This window comes from Xenopus laevis, chromosome 1S (genome assembly GCF_017654675.1).
Source record: "Xenopus laevis strain J_2021 chromosome 1S, Xenopus_laevis_v10.1, whole genome shotgun sequence".
Taxonomy (NCBI): domain Eukaryota; kingdom Metazoa; phylum Chordata; class Amphibia; order Anura; family Pipidae; genus Xenopus; species Xenopus laevis.
The window spans coordinates 144304444-144331598 of NC_054372.1; the positions used below are offsets into that span (position 1 = coordinate 144304444).

The following is a 27155-nucleotide window of genomic DNA, read 5'->3' on the forward strand; positions in this document are numbered from 1 at the left end:
TAATCGCCTTCTGTGGAAGCACATTAAACTTCACCTATACTTTTAAAATGTATTATTTAAATTTTGTATCTTTCGGTTTTGGAATTACACAAATACAGCAAGCAGACAGGAGCAATTTTTTGGAGATTGTTATTAAAGTGGACCTGTCACCTACACATAAAAAGCTGCATAACGAAAGTCCTTTGCAAATTAAACATGGAACTCAAATTCTTTTTTTCATTAAAAATGCCAAACCTGTGTTTAAATATCTGAGCTGTCAATCAAATATTATCTGCCCCACCTCTATGCCTGAGGCATAGAGGTGGGGCAGTCAATTACTTTCACTTTCCACTCAGCAATTCCCACATGTCACTGCTCTCCTAGCATGTCCCCTTCCCTCCTCACACTCAATTATTGTGTAGGACACTGCACATGGGCAGTAGGGCCCCCATTTTGGTGCATACACAAGATTTTGGGGTGATACACAACTTGTCTTAATAACAGTGTCCACAAAATTGGCCCTGCCTGCTTGCTGTGATTGTGTAATTCCAAGACTGAAGCAAACAACATTTATAAAATACATTTTAAAGTGTAATTAAAGTTTATTTTGCTCAACTAATATGATAGAAAAGAATTTGGAATTATTAATTAGGGTGACAGGTCCCCTTTAAGGCAAGCTTTGTAACATTGTAAAGCATAGAGGAAGGGCAGACAATTTATGATTAACAGCTAAAATTTTGAAATACCTTTATAATGGGTGTGGATGTGCTAATAACATTTTTTTTTTGGATTTCATGTTTAATTTGAAAATTACTTTTAATATACAGTTTTTTTTATGTCTGAGTGACAAGTCCCCTTTAAAGGGGAGCTGTCACTCAGACACAAAAAGCTGTATAATAAAAGTCCTTTTCAAATTAAACATGAAATCCAATTTCTATTTTTTATTAAAGCATTCATAGCTGTTTTAAGCTCATTTAAAAATTTCAGCTGTCAATCAAATATTGTCTGTCCCTCCTCTATTCCTTAGTCATAGAGGCGGGGCAGACAATTACTTTCACTTTCCATTCAGCACTTCCTAGATGTCACTGCCCTCCACACATTCCCCTATTCTCTTCACAATTTAATTGTGTAGCCAGTGCATGGGGATGGACATTGGGTCCCCCATTCTGGTGCATAAACAAGATTCTGAGATGATACAAGGCTTGCCTTAATAACAGTGTCCTCAAAATGGCTCCTGCCTGCTTGCTATAATTATGATTTCCCTGACTGAAGGAAACAAGATAATTTAATATAATATATATAGTGTAATTATATAGTGTAATTAATGTTCATTTTGTGTGACTAATGTGATAAAATAGGATTTTGAATAATTTTTTTGGGTGACGGGTCCCCTTTAAAGAATAGATGGGGTTAAACATTGCAACAAATATTGTCTATTAAAGAGATTAAATGCCACTTAAAATACACAGGATAGGAAAGGCCTCTCCCCTAGAGAGCTTTCAGTCTCGAGACCATAACCATTTCAAGTATAAACCTTGTTCTTTTGGGGAAGCTCCAGTTAAGTAAAGAGGAAGTGTTATTTGTTCCATTAGCAAAGAATGTTTTCTAATTAGTAAACTATCAACAATTTTAGCTATTGCTTCGTGGGAAGTAATTACTGAAATATGAAATACCAACAAGGCCATAACGATTGTCATTTAGCAAACAGAGTTGCCAGAGCGTTCAAGCAAATATGGAGGCAGCATGAACTGCTCTCCTCCTAATTCATAGAACGAGTGATCTAATTATTTAGTTAATCCTGGGAAGCCTGAAGTTTCTTCTAGTTACAAAAGGGGTAGTTTGGCTTCTTGTATGGCTTCTGGTGCCTCAATTTTTGACCGTTGATAAACAAAGTGCTCACTGTGCTTTGACCTTTTGGGGGCCCGAGGCAGTGCGACCTTCTAATTTAGGATATTCTGCATCATCCTTTTGATGGGCTTTTATTTAAAAAATGTCTTTTATGTAAATTTTCTGTAGAAGATCTAAAAAAACTCACAGAACGTGCATTGTGCAGAGTAATGGAACAAGTGAAGGACTTCAAGCGCCATCAACTTCAAGCCCCCCTCCGCGACCAATGCCAACTGGTGGTTTTAAAGACATTAATATATTGTACTAGACATCATCAAAGTATTTCTTATTTGTGTTTTCTAAAGTTACAATGCACCTCCTGCAGGAATAGTATTTCCAGTCCTGACAAATAAATGTATGCAGTTTAGAGAATCATGTGTATTGCTTATATCCCTATGATTTGCCTTTAACTGACCAGTAACACACACATATGAAAACTGTTCTGACTTGACATACTTAGCCTAATATTCCTATTCATGTATAAACCTTTCTTTAGAGACCCATATATTTGTTGCAATGTGTCTGATATGTGCTTTGCTGTATTCAGCAGAGCTTTAAATAATGCATATTTATAACCTACCCTCAAAAGCTCTGAGAAACAAAATATGTCTTATATAAAACTATTGGTAGTTCTGTCTGATAATGCAATGCAATGTAGTATATTATAATAAATATACAGAGTTGTATTGACTATACAGCATATTTACAAATCAGAATCTATGATGTCCAGGGACCACTAGCACGTCAATTAGATGTGCTAGTGAAATTAAATTGCATATTTTATTTAAAACAAAATAACCATTAGAAAGTGCATAACTGTGCATTTAGCTTACACCATCTGAATAATAAAAACATAATTCTTTATAACCATGGTTCCTCAGATTGGCTTCTCTTGTGTATCTCTGTATATCCCCTCTCACACTGACATGTGCAACTCAAACTTGGGACAAATTCCCTAAGCGGGGCTAATTCGCTAGTGTCTGCTTCCCCCACATCACAACACTTCGCCAGGCGTAATTATGCACAGATAATGTTAATTCTCTAAAATGTGAAGTTGTGTCCAGGGGGCCAAACGCTGGCAAAATTGTGCTAGCGTTATTTTGGCAAGCAGAGCAAAGTTGCGCTAGCGTTGGCTAATTTGGCTGGAAGTAAAAGTTGAATGGACGTATATGTAGCAGCAAATACATTACTTTACACAAGCCCAGGGAAGCTTAATAAAAGAAAATAAGAGTTGTTATATTGCCCTACACATGAGCCCAGTGTATAGTTTATGTGAGATATGTTAGGAAATGTAGGGGAAAGCCGGTAACCCAAAAAAAAATTTACGATCTTTTGCAGCCTATGACCCTGAAAAGAGGAAAAGACGCTAGCATTTTTTGGGACTTAGAAAGAGTCTCAACAAAATTTTGATGAAGTCCTACCCACTCTATTGCACTTCACCTGGTCTGAGGTGGCGAAGGCAAGTCTGGCGCAAGAGGTAATGTTCCTGCGACTTTTTATTCAGTCCAATTAGAATCTTGATGCCTGCGTCTCCATCTGACTTGTCACATGCGTTTTGTCAAGGTTGTTCACAGTTGAAAAACGTTTGTGGAGTTCTACTCTGACATTTAAAAAGATTACACCAAGACAGGTATGCACACCTGTAGCAACTAAAAACCACAATACACATTGCATTGAGATATTTTCCAATCTGCTCACATTTATTGAGGAAATGTGAGGAAACCCACCAACATCCAAGAGCTGAAGCTGTTCTGTATGAAGGAATGGACTAAAATGTATTAGTCGATGCGTAGAACTTATCAATAGTTACGTCAACATTTACTTGCAGTTATGTTGCAGGAGGGGGTCACACCAAGTACTGAGCAAAAGTAAGGGAATGCTGATTTACTTATTTTTGCTACAGGCAGATATGTATATGTATTCCCCCATGACACATGACTGGGGGCACCTGGGAAATTGACAACATATCTAGTCCCATGTGAGATTTCAAAATTAAATATAAAAAAAATCACTTTACTTCTTTGAAAAATGAATTTCAATACAGGTTTCTGCTGGAGGAGTGCTATTGACTGATGCATTTTGTAAAAAAAAAAACATTTTCCCATGACAGTTCTAGTTTTAATTCTAGTTCTGCTCTAGATTATTGTCACCTTTACTGACTTGCCATCAATTACGTTCTAGTGTTGTCTATGTCTGTCATGTCTAGGCAGTGGCAGACTTTCCCCTAAATGTTGCTGAACTATTCCAGCTTATATAAATGACTGCAAATATCTGAGCAATACAATGTTTAAAAAAGTGAAAATTGCACCATTGTTAGGCCATCAATTACAAACTGATCTTGTAGCTTGAGTTTTGAAAGGACTGAGTTCCAACTGCAAGCCTTTAAATTCATTGACTTTTCTTTTTTTTGTAGGTATATTCCATGTGTGGGACTGTCTTAGATTCAACAGAAAAGGGCCTAATTCTTTCTCCTGGTTACCCCAATCACTACCTTCCCGGGTCTCACTGTTTGTGGCAGTTCTTCATCCCTGCTGGTTCTCAGCTACTCGTGGAAACACTGGACTTTGATATTTTTGAAAGTGCAAGCAATGATTTTCTAATGCCCTCTTCATCATCAGATTCCATAACTCATTCCAACCACAAAAGAAGAAACGAGGATCTCTTTACTACTGAAACTTCATTGACTGGTGAATTTCCTAAAACTACAACTCAAAATGTTAACAATCATATTAGTATCTCGCGCAAGAGATGGGATAAAACCGATAAGAGGGGAAAACAGTTGTCAAATTCACAAGGTTTAAAAAAGCAGCAAGGCTTAGATTATGCTGGGACAAGCACATCTCAGAAAGCAACCATAGAATCAAATCGTCTTGATGAGCAAGACTCCACCAAGCCCATAGATCTGATAGCTCCATTTACTGCAAGAATAGTAGAGTCGTTGGATTACTGGCAACCACCCAGTGAAGATGCAACATCGTTGTTTTTGGATAATGAAAACTCAACCAGTCAGCCACTAGTGCAGGATGTATGCCCTTATGACGTACTCTACATTTCTGACCTTGTCACTTTCTCCTCTCGTTTCTGTGGATCCAACTCGCCCCTAAACAACACCTTGGTCTTTGGATCTCCTGTAGAGATGATGGAAGTCATTATGGAACTCATCACCATAACTGATCATGGAAGAGGCTTTGCTATGCTGTTTACTTACCAGAACCAGACCCTGGTTACATCTATGGGTTTTCAGAACAGGCCGGGTGGAGACGGAATTATGTTACTGGCTGTGACTGCTGCTGCCATATTAATTGCCTTTGTTCTGCTGATGGCAATTTGCTTATCGTACAGGTAAGATACTGTATAAACTGTGTAATCTTCCAATTGCACTTGACATTTAAAATATAGAGATTGTTTAACTTTAAGTTAACTTTTAGTATGATGCAAAGATTGATTTTCTGAGATATTCAGTTTTATAGTTTATAAACTGTGTGACCTTACAGAGCATTTGTTTTTAGCTGGCATCAGTGACCCCCCATTTGAAAGCTGGAAAGGGTCAGAAGAAGAAGTCAAATAATTCAAAAACCATAAAAAAAAAATGACCAATTAAACAGTTGCTTAGAATTAGCCGTTCTACAACACACTAAATTTTAACTTAAAGCAGAACCACCCCTTTAAATCTCCCTGAACGGCTTCCCCCTGTCTTCCGAAATCTGTAATGAAAAATCGCCTGCGGCATGGCACATGCGGCGCTTCATATTACAAAATCGCCCAAAGTTTCTTCGTGAGGCAGCCGCATGTGCCATGCCGCAGGCGATTTTTCATTATAGCCTGTGGAAGACGGGGAAGCCGTTCGGGGGATTAGTCACCCCAAAAAAGAGGCGATTAGTCGCCAGGCGACTAAATCTCCCCGAATCGCCAGGTGTGCCCTTACCCTTACTTGGAGCTTAATCCATCTTTTATACCATCAGCGTAGAGCTTGGCCACATACTACCAAAGCCTTGCCCTATCTACTAAGGTGCTACAGTTTGAATAGATCAGGTAATAGGTAAGGTCTTCCACATGCAGAATACAATGTTTCCTTTGCAGTGTAGATATGCTATATAAAATTATAAATACATTTAAAAACTAGTTGGTGCAAGACCATCTAACCCCAGTCTTGCACCCTGGAGCTCTGATTTACTGCCAGCATGTTAATAACAGAGCTAAGAATGTGTTCCTGGCTGCAAAGACTGGAGATTATGGCAGATTAGCAAACAAACCTCCCTGGTAAGAGATTAAGCCAATGTAAACTACTCCCCTCAGTGAAAAAAAACAGCATGACATCCATACAAGTTGTCATGGAAAGATTTACAATATTGATCTTGGAATGCAAAACATACAGCTCCAGAGATGAAAAGCCAGTCTTTTTGAAGTGACTGCTTTTTTAACCGAAATACATTTGGAATTAATTTTCCTTCCAAAAGAAGTCTGCCAGTGCCTAATTGCTTCTCAGGATACTTGTCCTGCCTTGTAATCAGTTTAAATTCATTCAGATTTTCAGAATTACAAAAATTTTAGTTCCATGAAAAAGGGCCTTCTGTCCTGTTTAATTAGGAATTAGTGCACAGTAGCTGTGTCTGCAGGAAAAGGTTCTGACAAATAAGAACATTTTGTAACTTTCTAATAAGAGCTGCCAAGGGCACTTCTCCCTTCTGCCAGCTCTGCATTATGACAAAGTATAAATCAACTCCATTCCCTAGCGTCTGCTTTTTGGCTGACCTACTGTAGCCACAATTCTAAACCTATCTTCCACATGTAACCTTGATTAAAGCTAAGGAACCTCAATATATCCTGTTCATTGGATTAGCAATGTAACCCTATATATGTTGCTTTCTAAATATTTTCCCTGTTGTATGCCATTCCTACTTTTATTTTTATTGCTCTTTCTTTATTTGGTTTTCTTTACAGGTATGTAACAATCCTATTGGGTTTCATTAATGTTGAAATGTATTTGTTTAGCAGTTAAGGTGGCCATACTCAGCCCGATAAAAGATGGAGACAGACCGTGTCGGCGGCTTATTGTTGGGCCCTCCGACGGGCTTCCCTTATCAATATCTGGCTGAGAGTCAGCCAGATGTTGATCGGGCAGGGTAAAAGTCTTGTTGGATTACGGACCGCATCTGTTCATTGATACGGTCCTTCAATACCAGTGTCGGACTGGGCCGGTGTCAGCGGGGGCCTGCGGCACCCACAGGGGGGTGTAGTAAGGATCAAGGAGGAAGTCCTTTTCCAGTGAGTCCAGGCAAAGTACAATTCAAGGGAAATCCAATAGAGAGGTCTAGTCCAGGCAAGGGTTCAAGATGGCAGGCAGCAAGGTTCAAGGTCAGGAAACCGGCAGATGATCAATAACAGGTATAACAGGCAAGCAGGGAGACCCAGGAACACAATATAATATTGAGCTATACTCGGGCATCGAACCCGGGTCTCCGGCATCCTTTTATGTTTGAATTTGGCGCCACAGCGTGCGACGTCACCACGCCGGCGCTCCGGCGCCCACGTGTAGTCCTGGGCGCCGCCATCTTGGATCCGCCGCTGCGCCGGGAGGAAGGTAGGGAGCGCCGAGCGCTCATCGTGACAGCCGGTTGGACACAGGGAAAAAAACGGTGGGCCCTGGCCCTCATGATCCCTCGTCAGCCCAGACCTGCTAAACTGGCTCTGACTTCCCCATGAAGAAATGAACTGCGCTACCGAGCGCGTTTGGGTATGCACACAGGGCTACCGTGTGCGGCGTGTTCATGCATGAGTGCAGCATACTGTGTTTGTCCATGCATGCATCACGGCTATTTAGGCAGCTGCGCAAGGAATTGGAGGTTGGGAGAGGGCCCCCAGGGACAGCCAGGAGGGCCCTTCATTTGCAGCCCGGAGGGCCCACAAGGCTCCAGTCCGACCCCGTGCAATACGAACACCCGTATTCCATACATTTTGATCCGATCGTTGAGCTCTAGGGCCCAAGATCGGATCAGTATGATATCGACCACCTATCGGCATATTGGGGAGAGATCCACTCGTTTGTCGAAGTCTCCATGTGTATGGCCACCTTTAAGGTGTGGAAAGAGCTCCTATCTCTAAAACCCCGGGTTCCAAGCATTCTGGATACAGGTCCCATTCCTGCATTGCAGCTACATTGCATTGGAAGCATGATCATCTTGCTTTGAATGTCTGATCATTTATTTATTTATTTTTTTTTCTTTTGGCCTGGTTGGGGATCAACCTGACCATTAAGAAGATCTAGTTTTATCTCCAAAACACATAAATGGTATTAACTTTTTTAACCTAAACATATTAATCATTTCAAACATCTTAAGAAGCTTTTAAATCTGCCTTTTAAATAATGTTTTCAGTGGCCTCAAGTACCACAGTGTTCTGAGCTAGGGGTAAGTAGCAGAGGCACCTGCCTAGGGTGGAACCATTATGGAATGGGGGGCAGAATCCCAAGAATTATGTTTATTGCAATGTACAGCACTATCCAACTTCATGCAATGTGTGCTTCTGCATCAGTGCCTTCAAAACTGTTACATTTAGGTTATCAAAATCTGGAAACTACTCCAACCAAATCTGCACAGACATACCCCTCTCCTATTTATCAATAAATGTTTCAGAAAATGTTGGAGTTTTCTGATTTGACACCCAAAAACCACACAATTATTGAACGAAACCCAATGCAGATCAGGATATCAGTTGGGCCATCTGCCATTGACTTCTATATAAACTCGGCAGATCTGAGTTGAAGTACTTTTTTATTCAGACTTTTAACACCAGCGGAGTTTAATAAATCGTGCGGGAAAAAAATTGTGTTTTTTCCTAGGAAAAAAGTTTGACCAGAAAAAAATTAGACTTTAATAAATAACCCCCTTAAAGGGGTTGTTCACCTTTGGGTTAACTTTTAGTACAATTTGCAATTGGTTTTAATTATTTGTGTTTTTTGATTTATTTAGCTTTTTATTCAGCAGCTCTCCAGTTACCCTAGCAACCATGCATTGATTGGAATACAAGACCTGAATAGAAAGATGAGTAATAAAAAGTAGCAATAACAATATATTTGTAGCCTTACAGAGTTTGGTTTTTTTTAGATGTAACCACTTTTCTGAAGCATAATAAGGAGCAAGGTTCAGTTTTGTTTTTCCAAACCGATAATCCCATTAGGACTTGCCATGTAGATTCTTGTATTCTTGGGAGAAAGTTTTATTTACCATATTACTAACCACCTAGTGATTCTTTAAATGTAGACTTATGACTGGTTGATAATCTACTAATCCATGGTTTACAGGGAGAACTGTTTTAGGTCTCTCTTGGTGTAGAATGTTGACGTTCTACAATGAGAATAACGAGGTGATTGGAAGGCTGCTTCAAATAGGATTTGATTAAAGGTTAATAAATAGGATGATTCTCCTGTCATTCTGTGGGATCTGTGTTGCTGTCTTAACAGCGCCGATTCTGGGGCTGCTGCAGCCCAGATGCTGCCCCCCTCCTCTCCCTCTCCGTGCTTAAAAAGGGGGCAGTATCGCTAGTGCATTGAGCGCAATAGCATTCTTTGCACTACAGAGCCAAATTTCCAGGTTAAAACCCGGAAGTTCGGCTCTTAAAGTTACAAGAGCCGGCTTTTTGCCGCCCCTTGTAACTGGCCGCTAGCTGCCGTCTGAGGAAAGAATTTCACCTTGCCTCATGGCAGAAGCGGCCCTGTATCTTAAGGTTCATTAATAGATTTAGTTTATTTTGTTGTTGATCCAAACAATGTTCAATCAACTACACTGATGGAAGACATACAGAATTCTTCTTAATGAACCAATTTGACCTGAGAAGGATGACTGTGCCACTGAATCATCTGAGATAGCTGGGTTGTATATTAGTATAGCTGTTTTACCTTCTCACATTATTAGCATCATAAGATCAGGAGACTTCCGAAGCAGTTTGGAGTGTGATATTGAGTCTAGTGTTCAAGAACAATAACGCCCAGATCTAATTCCCACTGAACACTATGGAGAAAACTGAAGCCGGGAAGAGCTTTGCACCTGGGGGAACTGGAGCAGTTTGCTAAAGAAGGCTGGTCCAAACTGTATAGATGTAGGACTTGTAGAAACCTGACTAAAAGTTCAAACTTTATTTTGCAATCGGTCAACTTATAGTCATTTGTCAGTTATTTGTAAAAAAATAAAGTGCAAAAATGAAGCTATATACACTTTTTTTTGTGTAAGGGATGTTAGTATAGGTGTGCATTTGTTATAAGGGAGTTGCTGGAATACATGCAGAAGATATATAATCAGTTAAGATTCAAGATTCCTTTATTTGTCAATACAGACTATATATACAGTTATACAGCGCACGTGTTTTTCAGTGCCCCCCCCCATGGTGCATTTGCATACAGAAATAGAGAGCGTTTGTGGATACACATAAGGTGGCAGTTGCAGGAAACAGTTCTGGTTTGAATGCTGCGGAACCTCCTTCCAGACGGCAAGAGACAGAACAGATAATGAGACGGTTCTCCTATGATCTTTTCTGCAGTTTTCACATCTGATGAAGAGATTTTCGTTCTGCGACTGTGCAGTTTCCAAACCATAGCGTTATGTAGCTGCATAGAACACTCTCAATGGTGCCTCTGTAGAATGTTGTGAGAATGAGAGGTGGAAGACTAGATTTCTTTAGCTTCCGGTTGAGCTTTCTTTGTGATAGAGACTGTGTTTAGGGTCCAGGAAAGGTCGTCTGTCATATGCACTCCTAGGAACGTCACACTGTTGACTGTCTCAACTGGGGAGCCATCGATGCACAGTGGTAGGCGAGTATTTACTTGACATAACTAGAGCTTTGTGTCCCAGTAACCACCAGTTTCTTAATGAGAACCTTTAGGTCACAGCCAAATTCACCCCTGCCTACTTTTTATGAAGCGCCACCTACTGGTCAGATGATACAAGAATGTTTACCAGGGGTAGAGTTGTGTATAGGCACCTCATGCTTTAGTCTGAGATCACCACCTTTCTGTTGTAGATGATTTATTTGGGCCTCCACTGATATTGGTCAGGAGATTTGAAGTGACTATTAGTCTCATTGCCTCATCAATGTCTCATCAGACACATTTTTATTTGCATAAAAAGCTTGCACTAGAATAACATTTGATTTTTAGTCAGACCATATGGCCATAAAATATTTAATCTTTTTCTAAGGTCGTATATCAGGACTATACAGTAAATCTTCATTTTAATTCCTCTAGTGCAGGTACTTTATGAAGCAATAAAAGTGACTTGAGGCATTTTTCTGTTATTGCCTCTGTAAATGTGAACAAATAGCAGCACCGTAATAAATGTGCATTTAGATTTGTATGTAGGTTTAGTCATTTCTTTGGTAATATGTTTCCTTTGTAATCTCACTCCAGAGCTAATGTCTTGCTAAGGGTCATATGAGGCAAGCTGTGTGTTATCATTTATAAAGACCAATTATCAAGCCCTCTGGCAATTAATGACTATTTGTACTTACAAAACAGATCATTATTGTGGGCCACCGTGTAGGAACAGATAGTTCACAGCCCATTTTGCCAATAAGTGTTAGTTCCCTGGCTCATCCTTCTGCCACAGAGAGGTAATGGGCTCTATCCCTTGTTCACTGTGTGTTGTGTCTGAAAGGTTTGCTTGTTATGTAGCCAGGGATTCTGTGTTTGCTACTGGGATTTCAATTTGAATGAATGCCCTTCTTCATGCTTTGACACCAGCGGAAGCAGGACACATGATTCCCAATATTTGTAACTGTTTATATCCCAGAAAGAATATATATATAAAAATAAATAGATATATCTAAATGGTTCTAAGTATATGTGTCGTCTCCAAAGTTTGCTTTGTTGAAATGATCCTTTCTGCCCGTCTTGTGCCAATGACCAGACCTGGACCATATAGTACTGGTGCCCAAGACAAGGATATGAGTCACGTCTCTGCTACTTCACTGTGCCATGTCATTGGAATGTGTCCCCTCCTGTTGCACCCAAGGCACATAAATCTACTTCCTACCCCCACTCTGCCAGGAACGTGTGCAGGAGCATTTTCCCAATACCAAAGTTGGACTATCACCTTTTCAAACTATGAGTAAAATTGACAACCTACTCTTCAAATATCAACATATTATCTTTACCTGTACTTTGATATAATGTGTGACTTACAATGCATACAGTCATATATGCATCTATGCTTCTAACAGAACAGAGTAAGTCATTCAGGTTTGAGAGCTTCTTTGCACTGCGGTTCAGTCCACATATTTACAATGGAATTTAGGTCTGGAGTTTGTGGTGGTCACTCCAATATTTTCAATACTTAATAATGATGCAAAGCATCACAATGTATGCTGGAAGACAAAGCTGATGCCTTGCAGTGTTGCTTCATTAATTCTACAGAACCCTTTGTCTTTATGATGCCATCTTTTTTTCTGGCGTGCACCAGTGCCTTTTCCTAAAAAACCCCAGCGTATGATGCTGATACCAACATGCTTCATGGTTGGGATTGGGTTACTTGTCGCAATAGCCTCTGTTCTGGTGACTATCTGCCAATTCAGGCTGGCTTTTTATGTTGACAAAGGAATATGCCAGTATACAAAAGCAAGAGAACCTTTCAGGCCATGGTGCTGAAGAATTGTCTTAATGTTGGATGTTAATATTTTGGTACCTTATGCCTCCAATTTCGCCAATTATTTTGCTGATGTCCTGGGGTTCAGAGAAAAGTTCAATCATCCCTTAGAGTTGATTTGAATGATGCAGTGTCTGTGTGGCTCCAAGATTTTCATTATGATTTATCATTTTTGTACAGATGCTTGTGGGACCTTCAGCTTTTTAGTAATTGTTCTTAATGAGGAACCAAACTTGATGAGGTCTGCAATTATGTTGTGCAAAAATCACTGCAGAGAATCTCCACCTTTATAGCACCACTATACCTTCATATGTCCTTGCTTCATACAGCATATATAATATATATATATATATATATATATATATATACTGAAAATGTTTCAGGCCCTTGTTAAACAGGCTACTAGAAACCAAGGTGTTTTATTTAATTTTACTCATTATGTTATCACCTATAGAATCAGCATGTACCATTTACTGGCTTCAAAGCAAACATTTTATTGGTTGCTAGGGTTCCTGCACTTTGTGCTTTTTATTACATAGGGGTCTGCCCTTTATTCATAGATATTCTCAAATGATCTATTTCATTACTCCCTTAGGTAAGGGCACACGGGCAGATTCGGAGAGATTAGTCCCATCGACAAATTTCCTCTCCAAACTGCCTTACCCTACCTGGATAGAATGAAAAATCAACAGTGAGATGGCACTTGCGGCGCTTCGTTTTCCAAAGTTGCCTCACAAAGAAACTTTGGGCGACTTCGGAAAACAAAACATTGCGAGTGCCATCCTGCTGGCAATTTTTCATAATAGCCGGCGGGAAGGCAGTTTAGGGAGATTATCACCCAGAAGAAGAAAGGATTTGTCGCTGGGGCGACTAATCTCCCTGTGTGCCCTTACCCTTAGTGTCTTTAATATGTTACTATTGGGGGTTGGATGGCATTTGTCTAAATGTATTTAGCTACACCTGTCTTTGTTTTATATCTTTAAATTTGTAGGCAAAAGATGTGCCCCAAAAGAGATCCAGAACCTGAACAGCCGATACAACAGCCTGTAAGTAAGCTGCACATATTCTCCCTTCTGTTGCCCGTTGTAGAGCCTTTATGGCTGATGATATGGCATAGGATATCATTTGCGCATGGTCTTTGTCCCAAGACAGGAGTGCAGAGTGTATTCATTATGGGAGTTATTAGCAAATCCTGTGACAACACAATGGCAATGAATAGAGGGGAACAAAACAGAAAGAGAAGTACAGTAAAGTGCAAGTGGATGTTCACCTTCATACAATTAATTTGTTTTTCTTGTCTTGTCAATTGGCTGCCTCACTTTACCGCAATCTGTTACATCACACAGCAAGAGTAGTCTGGCAGTATATGTGTGTACAGTACACAATTCACTTATTGTATTGTATCCATACTAGGTATTCCCTTCTCACACCCTGCAACAATGTTTTCATTCATTTTCTTTTATGCAGAGTGGAAGCCAAAATGCGGCATTGGAAGCCAGCAAGTTTCAGTTGGTTGTACCCGCTGAGACTATTAAGCAATGGGAGCTGGAACCAGCCAGTCCAAAAGAAGGTGAGGATGGAATAGAGACTCCTTCATATTTGTGACAGATTCAAAAACATCCAACTATTTTTAAAAAATTACACTGGACATGCTACTCCCATGTGTTTTCAGAGTTATACCTGCAAAGTGTTCCAAAGTGAAGAATATATTGCTGACAATGAATGAATGCACAATGTCTGAACATGTAGTGATCATGCCTTATCTCTCCCTCTATAGCTGGAGTTACCTCTCACCAAACCCTGCAGGTGGATCCCTCCTCTTCTGCTGCCACAGTGACTGATTCCCACAATGACAAGGTTTTTGTAATTTCATCCAGCAGCGACACTCCGCATTTCACCTTTACCAGCTTCCCATTACAGGTGAGGCCCTAGAGGGGCTCTGTCTGTAAATTCAGTAGAATGTTTTATACATATTGATCTTATGTAGGGATTACTTGCAAAGTATATTCGTGAAAGGAAGACTTGCAACAGATGCTAAAGAAAAAACAGGTAAATCCACAATATTTCTAAAGGCGATTGTAAGGAAGGCATTCCTGTCCAGGTAACAGTGTGGAAGATGAATAGGAGAGGGCCTGAAATGAAATAGGAGCATGAAAAGTTAAGAATAATAATAAAATGGAATCCTTCTGGGGTCAGTACGGGGATGTTCTTCCGGTGCCAGTCAGCAGCCAGTTACCAAAAGATGCCTCCGGTAACTTCATGATCCAAATTTCCATTTTTTAAAACAGAAATTCGGCTCTTCTTGCAATGTGTCGCCCCCGAACCACTAGAAACGCCAAAGATGTAAGTACTGAGCAGGTAAGGGAGGGTGACAGCAGCTCCAGAAACTTTGATGGGTCAGCGACCCTAGCAAACCAGAGAACGTTTGTCAGGTGAAAACGGCAGAGGCAGAATTGGAATTCTAGTAATTCAAAAATCATCTAAAATAATGAAGGCTAAGAGGAAAGCTTAGAATAGGTTGTTTTACAACATACTAAAAGGCCACACAAAAGTGCATGTGCCTCGCCTTGTTTTAGAGTTTATTGATTTTATAATAAACATTAAAAACACTAACTTGAGTCTGCATACAGCTAATTACAATGATTTGGGAATGTGGAAGCATTCAGATGTAATATGTAAGTCTGCAAGAGGTAAAAATAATAATCATTATGATTAAACTGAAACTATACCCCTGAACTTTGCAGGTCACTATAAAATATGTCACATAAAACAGCCCATATGTAAAACACACATTTTTTTTAATAAAAATTTTAATAAAAATATACTTTTCTAATAGTATGTGCCATTGGATAATCTTGAATAGAAAATTGTCACTTTAAGTACAAAGGGCCACCTCCTATCTATATATATATATCTACTCTTATGCCAAAATAACATATCCCAGGGTGCTCAGTTACAACTTACATATTAAAAAACGTTAAAACCGGCACACCCTTTAAAAACGTCAATCTTTTTATTTCTACCACATTGTATAGAAGTCCAATGTTTTGGTCCTCATTAGGACTTTTCAGAAAGCCCCTGCTCCAATGATTTGAATCCGATCAGCCTGTTTGTGGCCACGCACAGGCTGAGGTGAGCCCAAATACTGACCTCAGCTTCAGCTCCGCTGTGTGTGACCAACACAGGCTGATCGGATTCAAATCAATGGAGCAGGGGCACTTCTCTAAGCCTGCACAGACTGACAACAGCCTGTGTTCTCATAGCCTAGGTAGTTACTCTGAAGGCATACGTGTAACTTAAGGATACGTTTGTGGCTTAAAGGGCATGTAAAGGCAAAAAAATAAAATCCCATTTTAACTTCTTTAATGAAAAAGAAACCTATCTCCAATATACTTTAATTAAAAAATGTGTACCGTTTTTATAAGAAACTTGACAGTGAAATTCACCCTTCATTTACTGTTGTGGATAGGAATTGTCAGACGGTCCCTAACTGCTGAGAAGGGAAACAATCATACTTATGAACAGCAGGGGGAGCCCCCACCTTACTTCCCAGCCATGCAGAACTCAAGCAGCTTTGTTTATGATGATCCCTAAGCAGCCCAGACCACACTGAGCATGTGCACAGTCTTAGTCTTGCAAAGATGTTTAACAAAGTTACAAGGTGACAGCCCCCTGTGGCCAACTTTGAAAGCATAAATCATTTGTTTGATTAGGCTTGTGGTGCAGTAAGTTCATGTTTATATTTAGTATACAAAATACAGCATTTCTAGACTTATTCTATTTTAGACGTTTCATGCCCTTTAATAAAGGAAAGTGGCTTGTTCCTTCTTTTTTATGAAGGCCATTGTCTGATTTTCAGGAGACGAGCCTGAGAAGGAGCGTCACTAGCCCAGCATCTGTATCTGAATGGTTGAACCCAGATTACACAAGTGTGGATTTAGGGGAAGAGGATAACAAAAGTGAAAATAAGGAGATGGGTCCAGCCAGACACAGGACCTGGAGTGTTCGCACGTTCAACAATTTACTACCTCCAATAACCCAGCTTCAAATGAAATGGCGTGCAAGGACATCCAGCGGTTCCTTCACCAAACTGGTGGATAGTGTGAGTAATGTTCAATCCACAACTCTAGACATTTGTGAACTGAATTTGTCGGCCATAAGGCACAGATTCCATGGCAAAGTTTCTATGGATTCAACTTTTATTGGCTTTGAGTTTTTCTTCATGTACATATCAAGAAAACATTTGGGTGTAGTACCATGTCCACTGTAGCTGCTCCTTTCTTTAAATGCTTTAATTGAGATGTATGGTAATCATGTGGCAGCATATAAATATGACCAAAAATATGAGTACTCATGAGACTTTATAAACGGTGAAAAAAAATATTCATCCAATCCCTCTAGGGAACCTTCAAGACAAATTGTATGAATATTTATACTAGGGATGCACCGAATCCACTATTTTGGATTCGGCCGAACCCCCAAATCCTTCGCAAGATTCGGCCAAATACCGAACCAAATCTGAATTTGCATATGTAAATTAGGGGTGGGAAGGGTAAAACTTTTTACTTTGTGACAAAAAGTCATGCAATTTCCCTCCCCATCCCTAATTTGCATATGCAAATTAAGATTCGGATTCAGTTCGGCTGGGCAGAAGAATTCGGCCAAATCCGAATCCTGCTGAAAAAGGCCAAATCCGAATCCTGCTGAAAAAGGCCAAATCCCAAACCGAATCCTGGATTTGGTGCATCCCTAATTTATACAGGAAGGACAACTTGAATCAGCTTCAAATTCCAGTGGGAGGAAAATTTCTGGATGTGGCTGTCTACACAACTTTTGGTTGACTTTTCTAAAAGGGTTTGGATTTGGTTTGGCTAAACACTAAAGAATTCAACCAACTCCTTCAAAAAGACCTTGGATTCAACTGAATCCAAAGCCGGGATTCAGTGTATATCCTACTATAACAATAAACTGGTAAATAAACTTACTTATAAGTTTTACTTCATATTTAGAGAGACAGGAACTAAACACAAATGCTACTGTACAATAATTATGGACTAGGTGAATCCTTAATCTTAATATTTTTGTTGTTTTTGTTCAGGGTGTTCATGTAACTCCAAAATATCCACCTCAGGAAAACTCTAGAAGAGCTTGCTCTGCAGCACAAATGGACGGCACTACCAGTCGCCTGTATTCTGAGTCTTTGGCCAGCAATGCTTCCTATCCTCTGACCTTCTCTGCACAGCTTCAGAGTAAACCTCCGACTTGTAATCTCAAGAGGTCACGTCCCTCTATTGGTTTTCTTAATGATTCTTCTCACGGTCTTCCTTCTGGCACCGTTAAAAACCCCTGCATCTGGGAGAATAACAACCGGTATCAAAAATCAAATCTGGAATTTTCTACCTTATCCAGAAGTGCCACCACAAATGGCATTAGTTCCAAGGAGCTCTCTGTGGATCTTGAAATGCCCAAAACTGTTTTTGCCATTTGTGAGGAGGCAGATGATAAACAGGCTTTGGTATTTGATGACCAGTTAAGTCCAAGTCAAGACTATTTGCCACCTGGGAAAGAAGTTAAATCCATTACATGTACAGTAGATGTTCACTCTTTTGAACCAACTGAGTCACTTTATGAAGTTAGAGCTTGTATGAACTCTGCTGATTGTTCCAGATATCTCTATACAGAGGACATTCCAGCTTTAAGCTCATTCATAAATCCTAACATTCCATGTGTATCAAACACTGCCACACAAGATTCCGTGCTAGATACCAACTCTTACCTCAGATAGGTTTCACTACAGAATGACTGCCTTTGGAACACTGGATGCCTATAGAAGAACTAACCTTCAATTCATTCCATTAATTTCAACGTTGATGCAGGAAAATATATCAAAGGCCTTTATATTAATTTCCTTACCACTATTTTTGGTCAAGATTGATTTAAATTCCTAGTACCTCAGACTTTACAAAAACTAGTGTATTTCGGACGAATAACTTATGAAGAGCAACTACCACCATGGCCAGGATTGCTCAGATTTACTTCCACTGTTGGGTCCACTGGTTTTTACAGATTTGACTTCCAATGCAAAATACCTGGAGTGATTAGCAGGACAGCTCTAAATTATGGGGTTTATCTTTTTGTTAAATGTTTTTCACTGTTGCTACAAACTACCAGAAAGAATTGTAATCTGTAAAACAATGGAGATCACATTAAAACACATATTTAAGTGATTTTTTTTATATTAGCTGATGGAAAAATTAAGGAATAGAGACGTGATCAGAATAAAGATCAACAACATAATGCAAAGAATAGGCACCTTTAGTGAAGAAAACCAGCTTACTATGCCAGCAAGATTACACATTATGATCCCCTAGGCAAGCTTTGTATGCGATTATTCAGTAGATTTGTATGGTGCATCTGATTTTCTGGGTACACGATCTTCATTAGGAAACCCTGCTGCTGCTCCTCCCGTTAAGTTGCTGCAGTCTGTAAAAACAGTGAGCACCTTTACCACCAGAACTGGCTATATCCTACTTATTGAATATTTTTCAAGACATCAAAGCTACATTGCCCAAATAATTTTGCATGTAAGCAGTGTTCCTGCAGAAGGTAGGTACATTTTTTAATACACTGTAAGGGACAAGAGCATGTACGAAGGTGGCATATAAATATCATCATTGATGTTGCCCATAGCAGCCAATCAGATCTTTGCTTTTGTTTTCTAACTCTTAAGTGACAATTCAAAAGGAATTGCTGATTGGTTGCTATTAGCAACAACACTGGAGATTTAGTTTGTTATATTTGCACCCCTTAATAACAACACAGGAGTCCAGTAAAAACACTTTTTATAACATTATTGTTCAGTTTAATTTTGAAAAAGAATTGAGAAAATAAGCCCTAGTTTTACATTGTGTAACAGCTGGAATTCCAAATAGAAGAAGCTGTAAGAGATATGTTAGCACATCATAACTGCCTTTTACCAAAGCTAAAGGGTAGCATATGATTATACAGCATTATAAAACGCATATTTAAAACTACACAACAAAGAACCCCCTAACTAAGGGGCAATTTAACAGGAGCCAGGGGAATTCTTTTTAAATGCCTTGAGTAAGAAAATGAAGACACCATGGCAGTAGCACTGGTAAATTGTAAGGGGGTTAGGGGAATTAAAGGCAACAGGGAGGTAAATTATATTTGCTATGATTTTGCAAACCTTGTAGTTCTCCCAATAGACCACCCCAAATTTTGCTTCCTTCTTTACAAAAGATTATATCTGGAGATGCAGAAAAGCAAGGATCCCCCACAAAATAATGTATGCCACCCAAGACAATGCAGGTTTTGCCTGCCTATTTACAAAGCAACCCTTTAGGACCTACAGTTGTGTTCAGAATAATAGCAGTTTGTTTAAAAAAAGTGAATAAAGGTCAAAATATAATAGTTTTTATTTCATAGATGCAAATGCATTGGGAACACTGAACATTCTATTCCAAATCAAAACATGAAGAAAAATGTATCAACTGTGTGTTATTCCTTTATACTGTATAACGTGAAGAAAAGGGAATATTATTCTGTTCCAAAAAAATAGCAGTGTCTGCATTCTTCTTTACAAACTCAAACATTCACTGTATAAACTGAAAATGATTTTGCTTTCCTTTGAATGACTGAACTAATATTGAGTTGTATAATCCGTGTTTCTGAGAACTGCTGCACATCTGTGTTACATGGAGTCAACCAACTTCTGGCACCTGTTACATTCCACAATTCTTCTGTATTTCTTGGTTTTGCCTCAGACACAGCATTTTTGATGTCGCCCCACAAGTTTTCTAATGGATTAAGGTCTGGGGATTGGGCTGGTCACTCCATAACTTCAATCTTGTTGGTCTGGAACCAAGATGTTGCTCATTTACTGGTGTGTTTGGGGTCGTTGTCTTGCTGAAACATCCATTTCAAGGGCATTTGCTCTTCAGCATAAGGCAACATGACCTCCAAGTATTTTGATGGATTGAAACTGATCCATGATCCCTGGTATGTGATAAATAGGCCCAACACTATAGTATGAGAAACATATCATTTCTCTTTAGGCCAGTCAGTGTGTAATTTGGCAAATTGTTACCTCTTCATCACATCTTTTTTTCAACAATGGGACTTTGCAGGGGGCTTCTTGCCGATAGCTTGGTTTAACATAGGCGTCTCTTAATTGTAACATTACCAAAACCAGTGATTGATCAGGTTAGTGATGTTGGACTGCTATTATTCTGCACACCGCTGTAGCTATGAAATGCTGTATTTTCCAACATAGTACCTCTAAAAGGTATGCTTGGTACAAGCCCCATTCATTAACCCTTGTTGGGATACTGTCCATTTAAATGCAATCTATGACTGGATATTTATGGCCATAATTATGACATGATACTGTATTTTATGATATTCCCTCTCCCAGCAGAGGTTCAGATTTCACAAATGGTTTTCACTATGTTGTTTGACAAAAGGAAACCAATCGCATGAGTTCCAGAAACTGATAAATCTTTTCCAACAAATTATATATTTTTTCTGCAGAACTACACTACTGTACAAAATATTATTTATTCTTACATTATCCCGGTAAATAGTTGCATTAGTCCTGGCCATAGCACTTTTTATGCTTAATTACCTCCTGTCTCCTATATTCTGAATGTATGTGTACTCCATGATATGGCAGAGCCTGCAGCGGATCCTGATCATATCACCTGCCCCTGAATTGGGTGTAAGATTGGCAGCATTGCAGATAGTTCTTGAGAACACGTCCAAATCCTGTTGTGCAGTGAAATATTGTTGTACCTGAGCCTAAACAGCAATGCCATCAAAAAATTACATGGATTACTACAATTTCTTTCCTATGGTATACTTGAAAGCAATTTACAGATGTGATCACATGCATTTTTTTCTTGGTTGGTAAAGGATAACATTTCTCTAACCTCAACCAACTTCATGGATTCAACCTAGAATTTAAACATGCTTTTAAAGATCAATCCTTGGATATCAATGCAAACACACCAAAGTTACTCTGCTTGAAGGAATTTATTCTGCAGCAAGCACAGGTTATAAAAAGAGGAAGAACATTTTTATTATATTAACATGTATTTTCAGAGTGCCACCATATTGCGCTGTGCTTTATTAGTTACAGTATTGACCGACACCATGCTTGGAATATACATCCCTTATTCACTTCGGAAGGGAAACGTAAGAAAAGCATGGACTGTCACAGGACCTAGTGCTGGCCTGTATAAAAGAAGGCGGCAAATAGTCATGTTGTGCCAAGGACTGCAAATGTACATAAGGGTCCAGAAGGGCCCGAAACTTTGCCCTCTTTCTTTCAGATACACATGGGCTAAATAAAGCACCTACAGTATTTCATTGAGCAAGATTCTGGTGTGCTTCTGGATTATTCGCTACATGTACTTTTGACCCTGTGCAAGGGAAGGGTCTTCCGGTTGAGCACCCAGCACTTTCAACAAGTGGATTTGAACAGGTAGAACACCCCATGATCGTGCTGTATTGACCAAAGGCTAGGACAAACTGTGCACTGTAGTTGCACCAAGTGCAAGGAAGCCCCATACTTACTACCTGCCTAGAGTGCAATGCTCCCAATTGTGCATCTGTAACAATGCTCAGGTAAGCTTTGTGTATGTGAATACCATCCGTGTGGTCCCACAGCAGGAGCAAGCTGTACCCAGCAATGTTAACATGGAAATCTTTCTACCTTATTGGGGAACAAAGCTTCATTTTACAACATATACAAAAATAGGCAACACAGAAATCTACAGAAAGTTGAAATATTGTCGTTTGATGGGCTTTAACAGTTTTCACTTGCAGTAAGTAGCATTCTGCCTTCGAATAATAAAAAACCCAAGGTCTGCGAGCTGCTAAAACAACATTATAAAAGGCCGTCATACAGAAATATAAAACTGATCAAATAAAAGCAGTCATGAATACGAGTTAACACTCTTAAAACAAGCTGTCAAAATATTGCACGGGTGACAGACAGAAATAGCAGATTTTTGTTATTAGAATTGTACACCCTTCCATATGACAATTCTTTTTTCACCTGTTACTAAATAGTAACCAATGTTCAAAAAAAAAAAAAGTGCTATAAATGATTGCACCCATAGAACGTTCATGTCTGTGCTTCTGCAACATTACCAGCGTCAGAAACAAAAGTGATGTTACCCAATAAACGAGTAGGGCAAAATGGAGTCTGGGTAACATCAGTATTCCTTTTACTGTTCTGTACAATTGATGATTTACACCACATTTCAGGTTAAATATTACAGGGTCATGGAATCAATCCTTAGTATATAGTCCATATCCCAGGAGAAGATACTACTATTGTTTATTGATATGGTACCAACATATTCTGCAGTGCTATACAATGATTACACATCAGTTCATGTCCCAGGGAAGTTATAAACTAAGGTTCCTATCACATTTACTAGGTTCAGTTTTATCAGGAGCCAAATCAAGCTGCCCACATGTATGTTTTTGAGTGGGTGACAACCCAGGCATAAGGAGACCATACAAACTCCCTGCAGATTGTGCACTGGTTGGAATTGAACCAACAGAAGTGTGAATATGCTAAGCAGACAACAACTGCACCTTGTTCTCAGAGCTGTCATTTAGCTGGCTCTGCTGGAATGCCAATGTCCAATTGGCTGTTGGGAATGACTAGTCAGATATACTATAGCCCACAGTTAGCCAACAAAAGCATACAGCAAAGTTATGTTTAATAGTGGCCCCTGTGTTCAAGGACCCACTAAGAAGCACAATCATAATATAAAAAAAATCATATAGACCAGAGATGATTATGACAACTTAATAAAATTTGGGTATGTATGCAATCCCTTTATACTTGGTGTGGAGCCCAGAATGGGGGCTGCAACGAAGTACACATAAATGTAAATGTTCTATTGCCTATATTGCCCAATCACTGTACTGTAGCATTCCCCATACATGCTACATGAACACGAACAATAAAAGCAGAGGTTAACTGGCATTTTAGCAATCATTCTACCTTTTTCCACCACCAAGTGCAGCTGGATGCATCTCAGATACATGTAAAGTGTGAGTAAAACAGAAGAAGCGTATGAATGATTCACAATACATATGCTCTTTGAACTCGTTTAGCATATAACGTGTGAAAACCATTTGGAAGGAAGAGGATTTAAACTGCTTATGTTTGTAATACAGTAGTATCTCAGGGTGCAAGGGACTTTTACGTTGCGATCTCATTTTTTGTCTAAGCGAATACAGACATAAGAAAAAAAAAAACTTCCGGTTAAGTTAGGTAAGCCTGTAAAACACAGGGCTGCTGCTGTTCAAGGCAGAAAAACATTACCTATTAAAAAATCCAAAAACCAAATTCAAAAGTTGATATGTTGCCCATCAGAGCAAAGACAGCGGACAATGGGCTAGCCACTCAAATGAGAGCTGAGAAAAATGGGCCTGATGTCGTACACTTTGCATAGCCGGAGACAACTGTGGAATAACCACATCTAGAGCCCTCTGTATTGAACACAAGGAAGGTGACTGATACATTAACTTGTGACAGCTATGAGGACAAGTGAAGGCCCACTAGTAATAAAGTTATTAGAACAGAAGGTTATAATGAATACGTTGAGGTCACAGACATTGCAATGAGCAATCTCTCTTTCACTTTAGAGAGAAGTTTTAAGACCCAATCCAAAGAGATATTATTCTTTGTCTTGATCCCACTTCAAAAAGAGGTGCAAGATAGTTCAAGCATTGCCAGTTATCAGTTCTTGAAGCGGGTTTGTTCACATATGTGATTGAATTTCCTGAAAGATAAAAGAAACCAGAAAATGTGCATCATTTAAAATATCACAAAATGTGGGTCCCACAGAGCCTGCCTTTTCATAACGACTTCAAAACATTAAGTCACTAAATAGAATGGTTTGGTCATCATAGAAGACCCTTTAAAGTGCATTTGTGCCATTGACTTTACATGGTAATAACTGTGGAGTGTACCATACACATTGTAAGTACAAGGTACTGAAGAGGAGAAAAATGCAAAGGAATGCAAAAAACTCACTTAAAGGAGAACTAAAGCCTACAAACCACCACGGTTTTTCACCAATCTCCTTCCTGCCTTCTAAGCCACAATTAAGAGTAGAACTGGATCTATCTACATACCTGTCTAATACCTGCAAAGTATCTCAGCAGAGATGTTGGATACCATCCTGTCCTGCCAACATAGAGTATGCACAGGTGAAGTCATGTCCTGATCTGCTTCAACTGCATGTTCTCCTACAGCGAGTGGCCAAAGAAGAGGACCCAGTTGGCAATGTTATCTGCTAGCCAGACTGCACATTTTTCTATCCTAGTGCATAAATAGATGCAGTTCTGAGACTCCCGGGTAGTGTGGTTTGAGAGTAGGATGGGAGGTCTTATTGAGGGCCTAGGGTTGCAGGTAGATGTTCCTTCTCTTTTAAATGAATTCAGAGATAAGGAAAAACAACCAGACTAGTAGCAAAATATATGATTGTTATTATTTGCAACAATATCTTCTGACATGCCATTTCAAATAAATATTGAAGGTAATAAATACAACTATTTCTCATGCTGCTGGCAAAATCAGCTTTGCTCTGCTCTGTTCCATGTTGCAGTCTTCTAGTTATAAACCAGTTAGCATGCTGATCTGAGGTACAGAGACATGCTAGCATATATTTAAATGGAATACAGAGTTCTAGTAACCCATGTTAATGCATTTCCTATAGGCTATAGCTCATAACCCAGTTGTATGCTGTTTGTCATCAGGGTAATCAATAGCTGTGCGGGCAGAATAACAATACACTTGGAATGATTTCATACACATATCAATGGAAAGTACCGGAACCCACTGATTATGTACCTCATAAGCACCGAGCTACATTTTCCTAACTAGCTAGTGTACCAACGGGTCCATATAACTGCCAGTTCAATTACTAGGGACTAATTATGAGCATTGTCGTTCTGTGGAGCTAATAATTGTCTAGGCAACAACATGCCCACAATCACAGTGTCCCCAAACACCTATTACATCTGTATAGACATTATTTAGAATAAGCAATAGCAGTAAAAACCCCTACACTTCCTTGGCAGAATTGATTAAAATCTAAATATAATTGCTTTCAAGTGCTTAGTGCTGTTATAATCACGTGCTCAACTCCCAAACCAATTCAGTGCCAGCACGTAGTTAGTACATAATGTCTCAATTAATTGTTACTGTGTATAATAAATTCATTGATTAAAGTGCTTGTGCTATAAATCACGTTACTTGCAATTAATTAACACATGAATTTACTGTACTATTTTCAGTTTCCATTCTTTTACTCATGAATTGCTGACACTTTATTTAAAAACCTTTTTTAATATTATGAACTCACTTTGAAATGAATATTCATAGCACTAGCACTTTACTTAATTTATATACAGAAACAATAGATTTCTGAGATTATTTAATAATTGAAAGTCACAGTACATGATTTATAGCCCAAACACTTTAATCAATGAATTTATTATACGCAGTAACAATAAACTGAGACATTATGTACTAACTACGTGCTGGCACTGAATTGATTGGGAGTTGAGCATGTGATTATAACAGCACTAAGCACTTGAAAGCAATTATATTTAGATTTTAATCAATTCTGCCAAGGAAGTGTAGGGGTTTTTACTGCTAAATAATCTTGTTGGGTTTATATACCTCTACACAGCCTTGAATTAGGGCAGTGATCCCCAACCAGTAGCTCGTGAGCAACATGTTGCTCTCCAAACCCTTGGATGTTGCTCTCAGTGGCCTCAAAGCAGGTGATTATTTTTTAATTCCAGACTTGGAGGAAAGTTTTGGTTGCATAAAAACCAGATGTACTGTCAAATAGAGCCTCCTGTAGATGAAGAGTCCACATAGAGGCTACCAATAGCCAATCACAGCCCTTATTTGGCACCGCCCAGGAACGGTTTCCCTGCTTGTGTTGCTCCCCAACGCTTTTTAAATCTGAATGTTGCTCATGGGTGAAAAAGGTTGGGGATCCCTGAATTAGGGAGTAAAAGTGAGTGAATACTAATTACAAGATTGTGATAATCTGTATAGACATTATCAACAAATCTTGGCCCATGGGAAGAATAATATAGTGAATAAAGTACCCCCTCTTGTAAAATATAAGGATATTATAAGTTACCGAGGAGTTTCATGACCATATAAAAACACGAGGCCGAAGGCCGAGTGTTTTTATACAGGTCATGGAACTCCGAGGTAACTTCTAATATCCTCATATTTTGTAACTGGGGGTACGTAATTTATTATAATACACAAATTTCAGCGAGTCATGTGACAGAAATGACATCAGAACTCACTGTTTATAACTGATGACATCAGAACTCGCCGTTTATAAGGATATAATTTACAAGATATTCATGGCTTTTGTGTATTATATAGTGAATAAAGTACCCCCTCTTGTAAAATATAAGGATATTATAAGTTACCGAGGAGTTTCATGACCATATAAAAACACGAGGCCGAAGGCCGAGTGTTTTTATACAGGTCATGCAACTCCGAGGTAACTTATAATATCCTCATATTTTACAACTGGGGGTACTTTATTAATTATAATACACAAATTTTAGTGA

The 27155-nt window shown here is 39.1% G+C and overlaps 2 protein-coding genes across 7 annotated transcripts in view; one reads left to right on the top strand and one right to left on the bottom strand.

Annotated features, from left to right (window-relative positions):
• LOC108707139 overlaps positions 1-19333 on the top strand; it is a 38978-nt gene extending 19645 nt beyond the window's left edge. For all 3 annotated transcript variants that reach the window (XM_018244139.2, XM_018244138.2, XM_018244137.2), the window contains exons 2-7: positions 4280-5208; positions 13489-13543; positions 13965-14067; positions 14275-14417; positions 16357-16599; positions 17596-19333. In XM_018244139.2, coding sequence (XP_018099628.1) covers positions 4289-5208; positions 13489-13543; positions 13965-14067; positions 14275-14417; positions 16357-16599; positions 17596-18282 — 2151 coding nt within the window. In that variant the 5' untranslated portion in view covers positions 4280-4288 and the 3' untranslated portion in view covers positions 18283-19333. The remainder of the gene's footprint in view (positions 1-4279; positions 5209-13488; positions 13544-13964; positions 14068-14274; positions 14418-16356; positions 16600-17595) is intronic.
• Positions 19334-21536: 2203 nt separating this feature from the next.
• chfr.S (checkpoint with forkhead and ring finger domains, E3 ubiquitin protein ligase S homeolog) overlaps positions 21537-27155 on the bottom strand; it is a 30365-nt gene continuing 24746 nt past the window's right edge. For all 4 annotated transcript variants that reach the window (XM_018244141.2, XM_018244145.2, XM_018244140.2 and 1 more), the window contains one exon: positions 21537-24325. In XM_018244141.2, the coding sequence (XP_018099630.1) occupies positions 24283-24325 (43 nt within the window). In that variant the 3' untranslated portion in view covers positions 21537-24282. The remainder of the gene's footprint in view (positions 24326-27155) is intronic.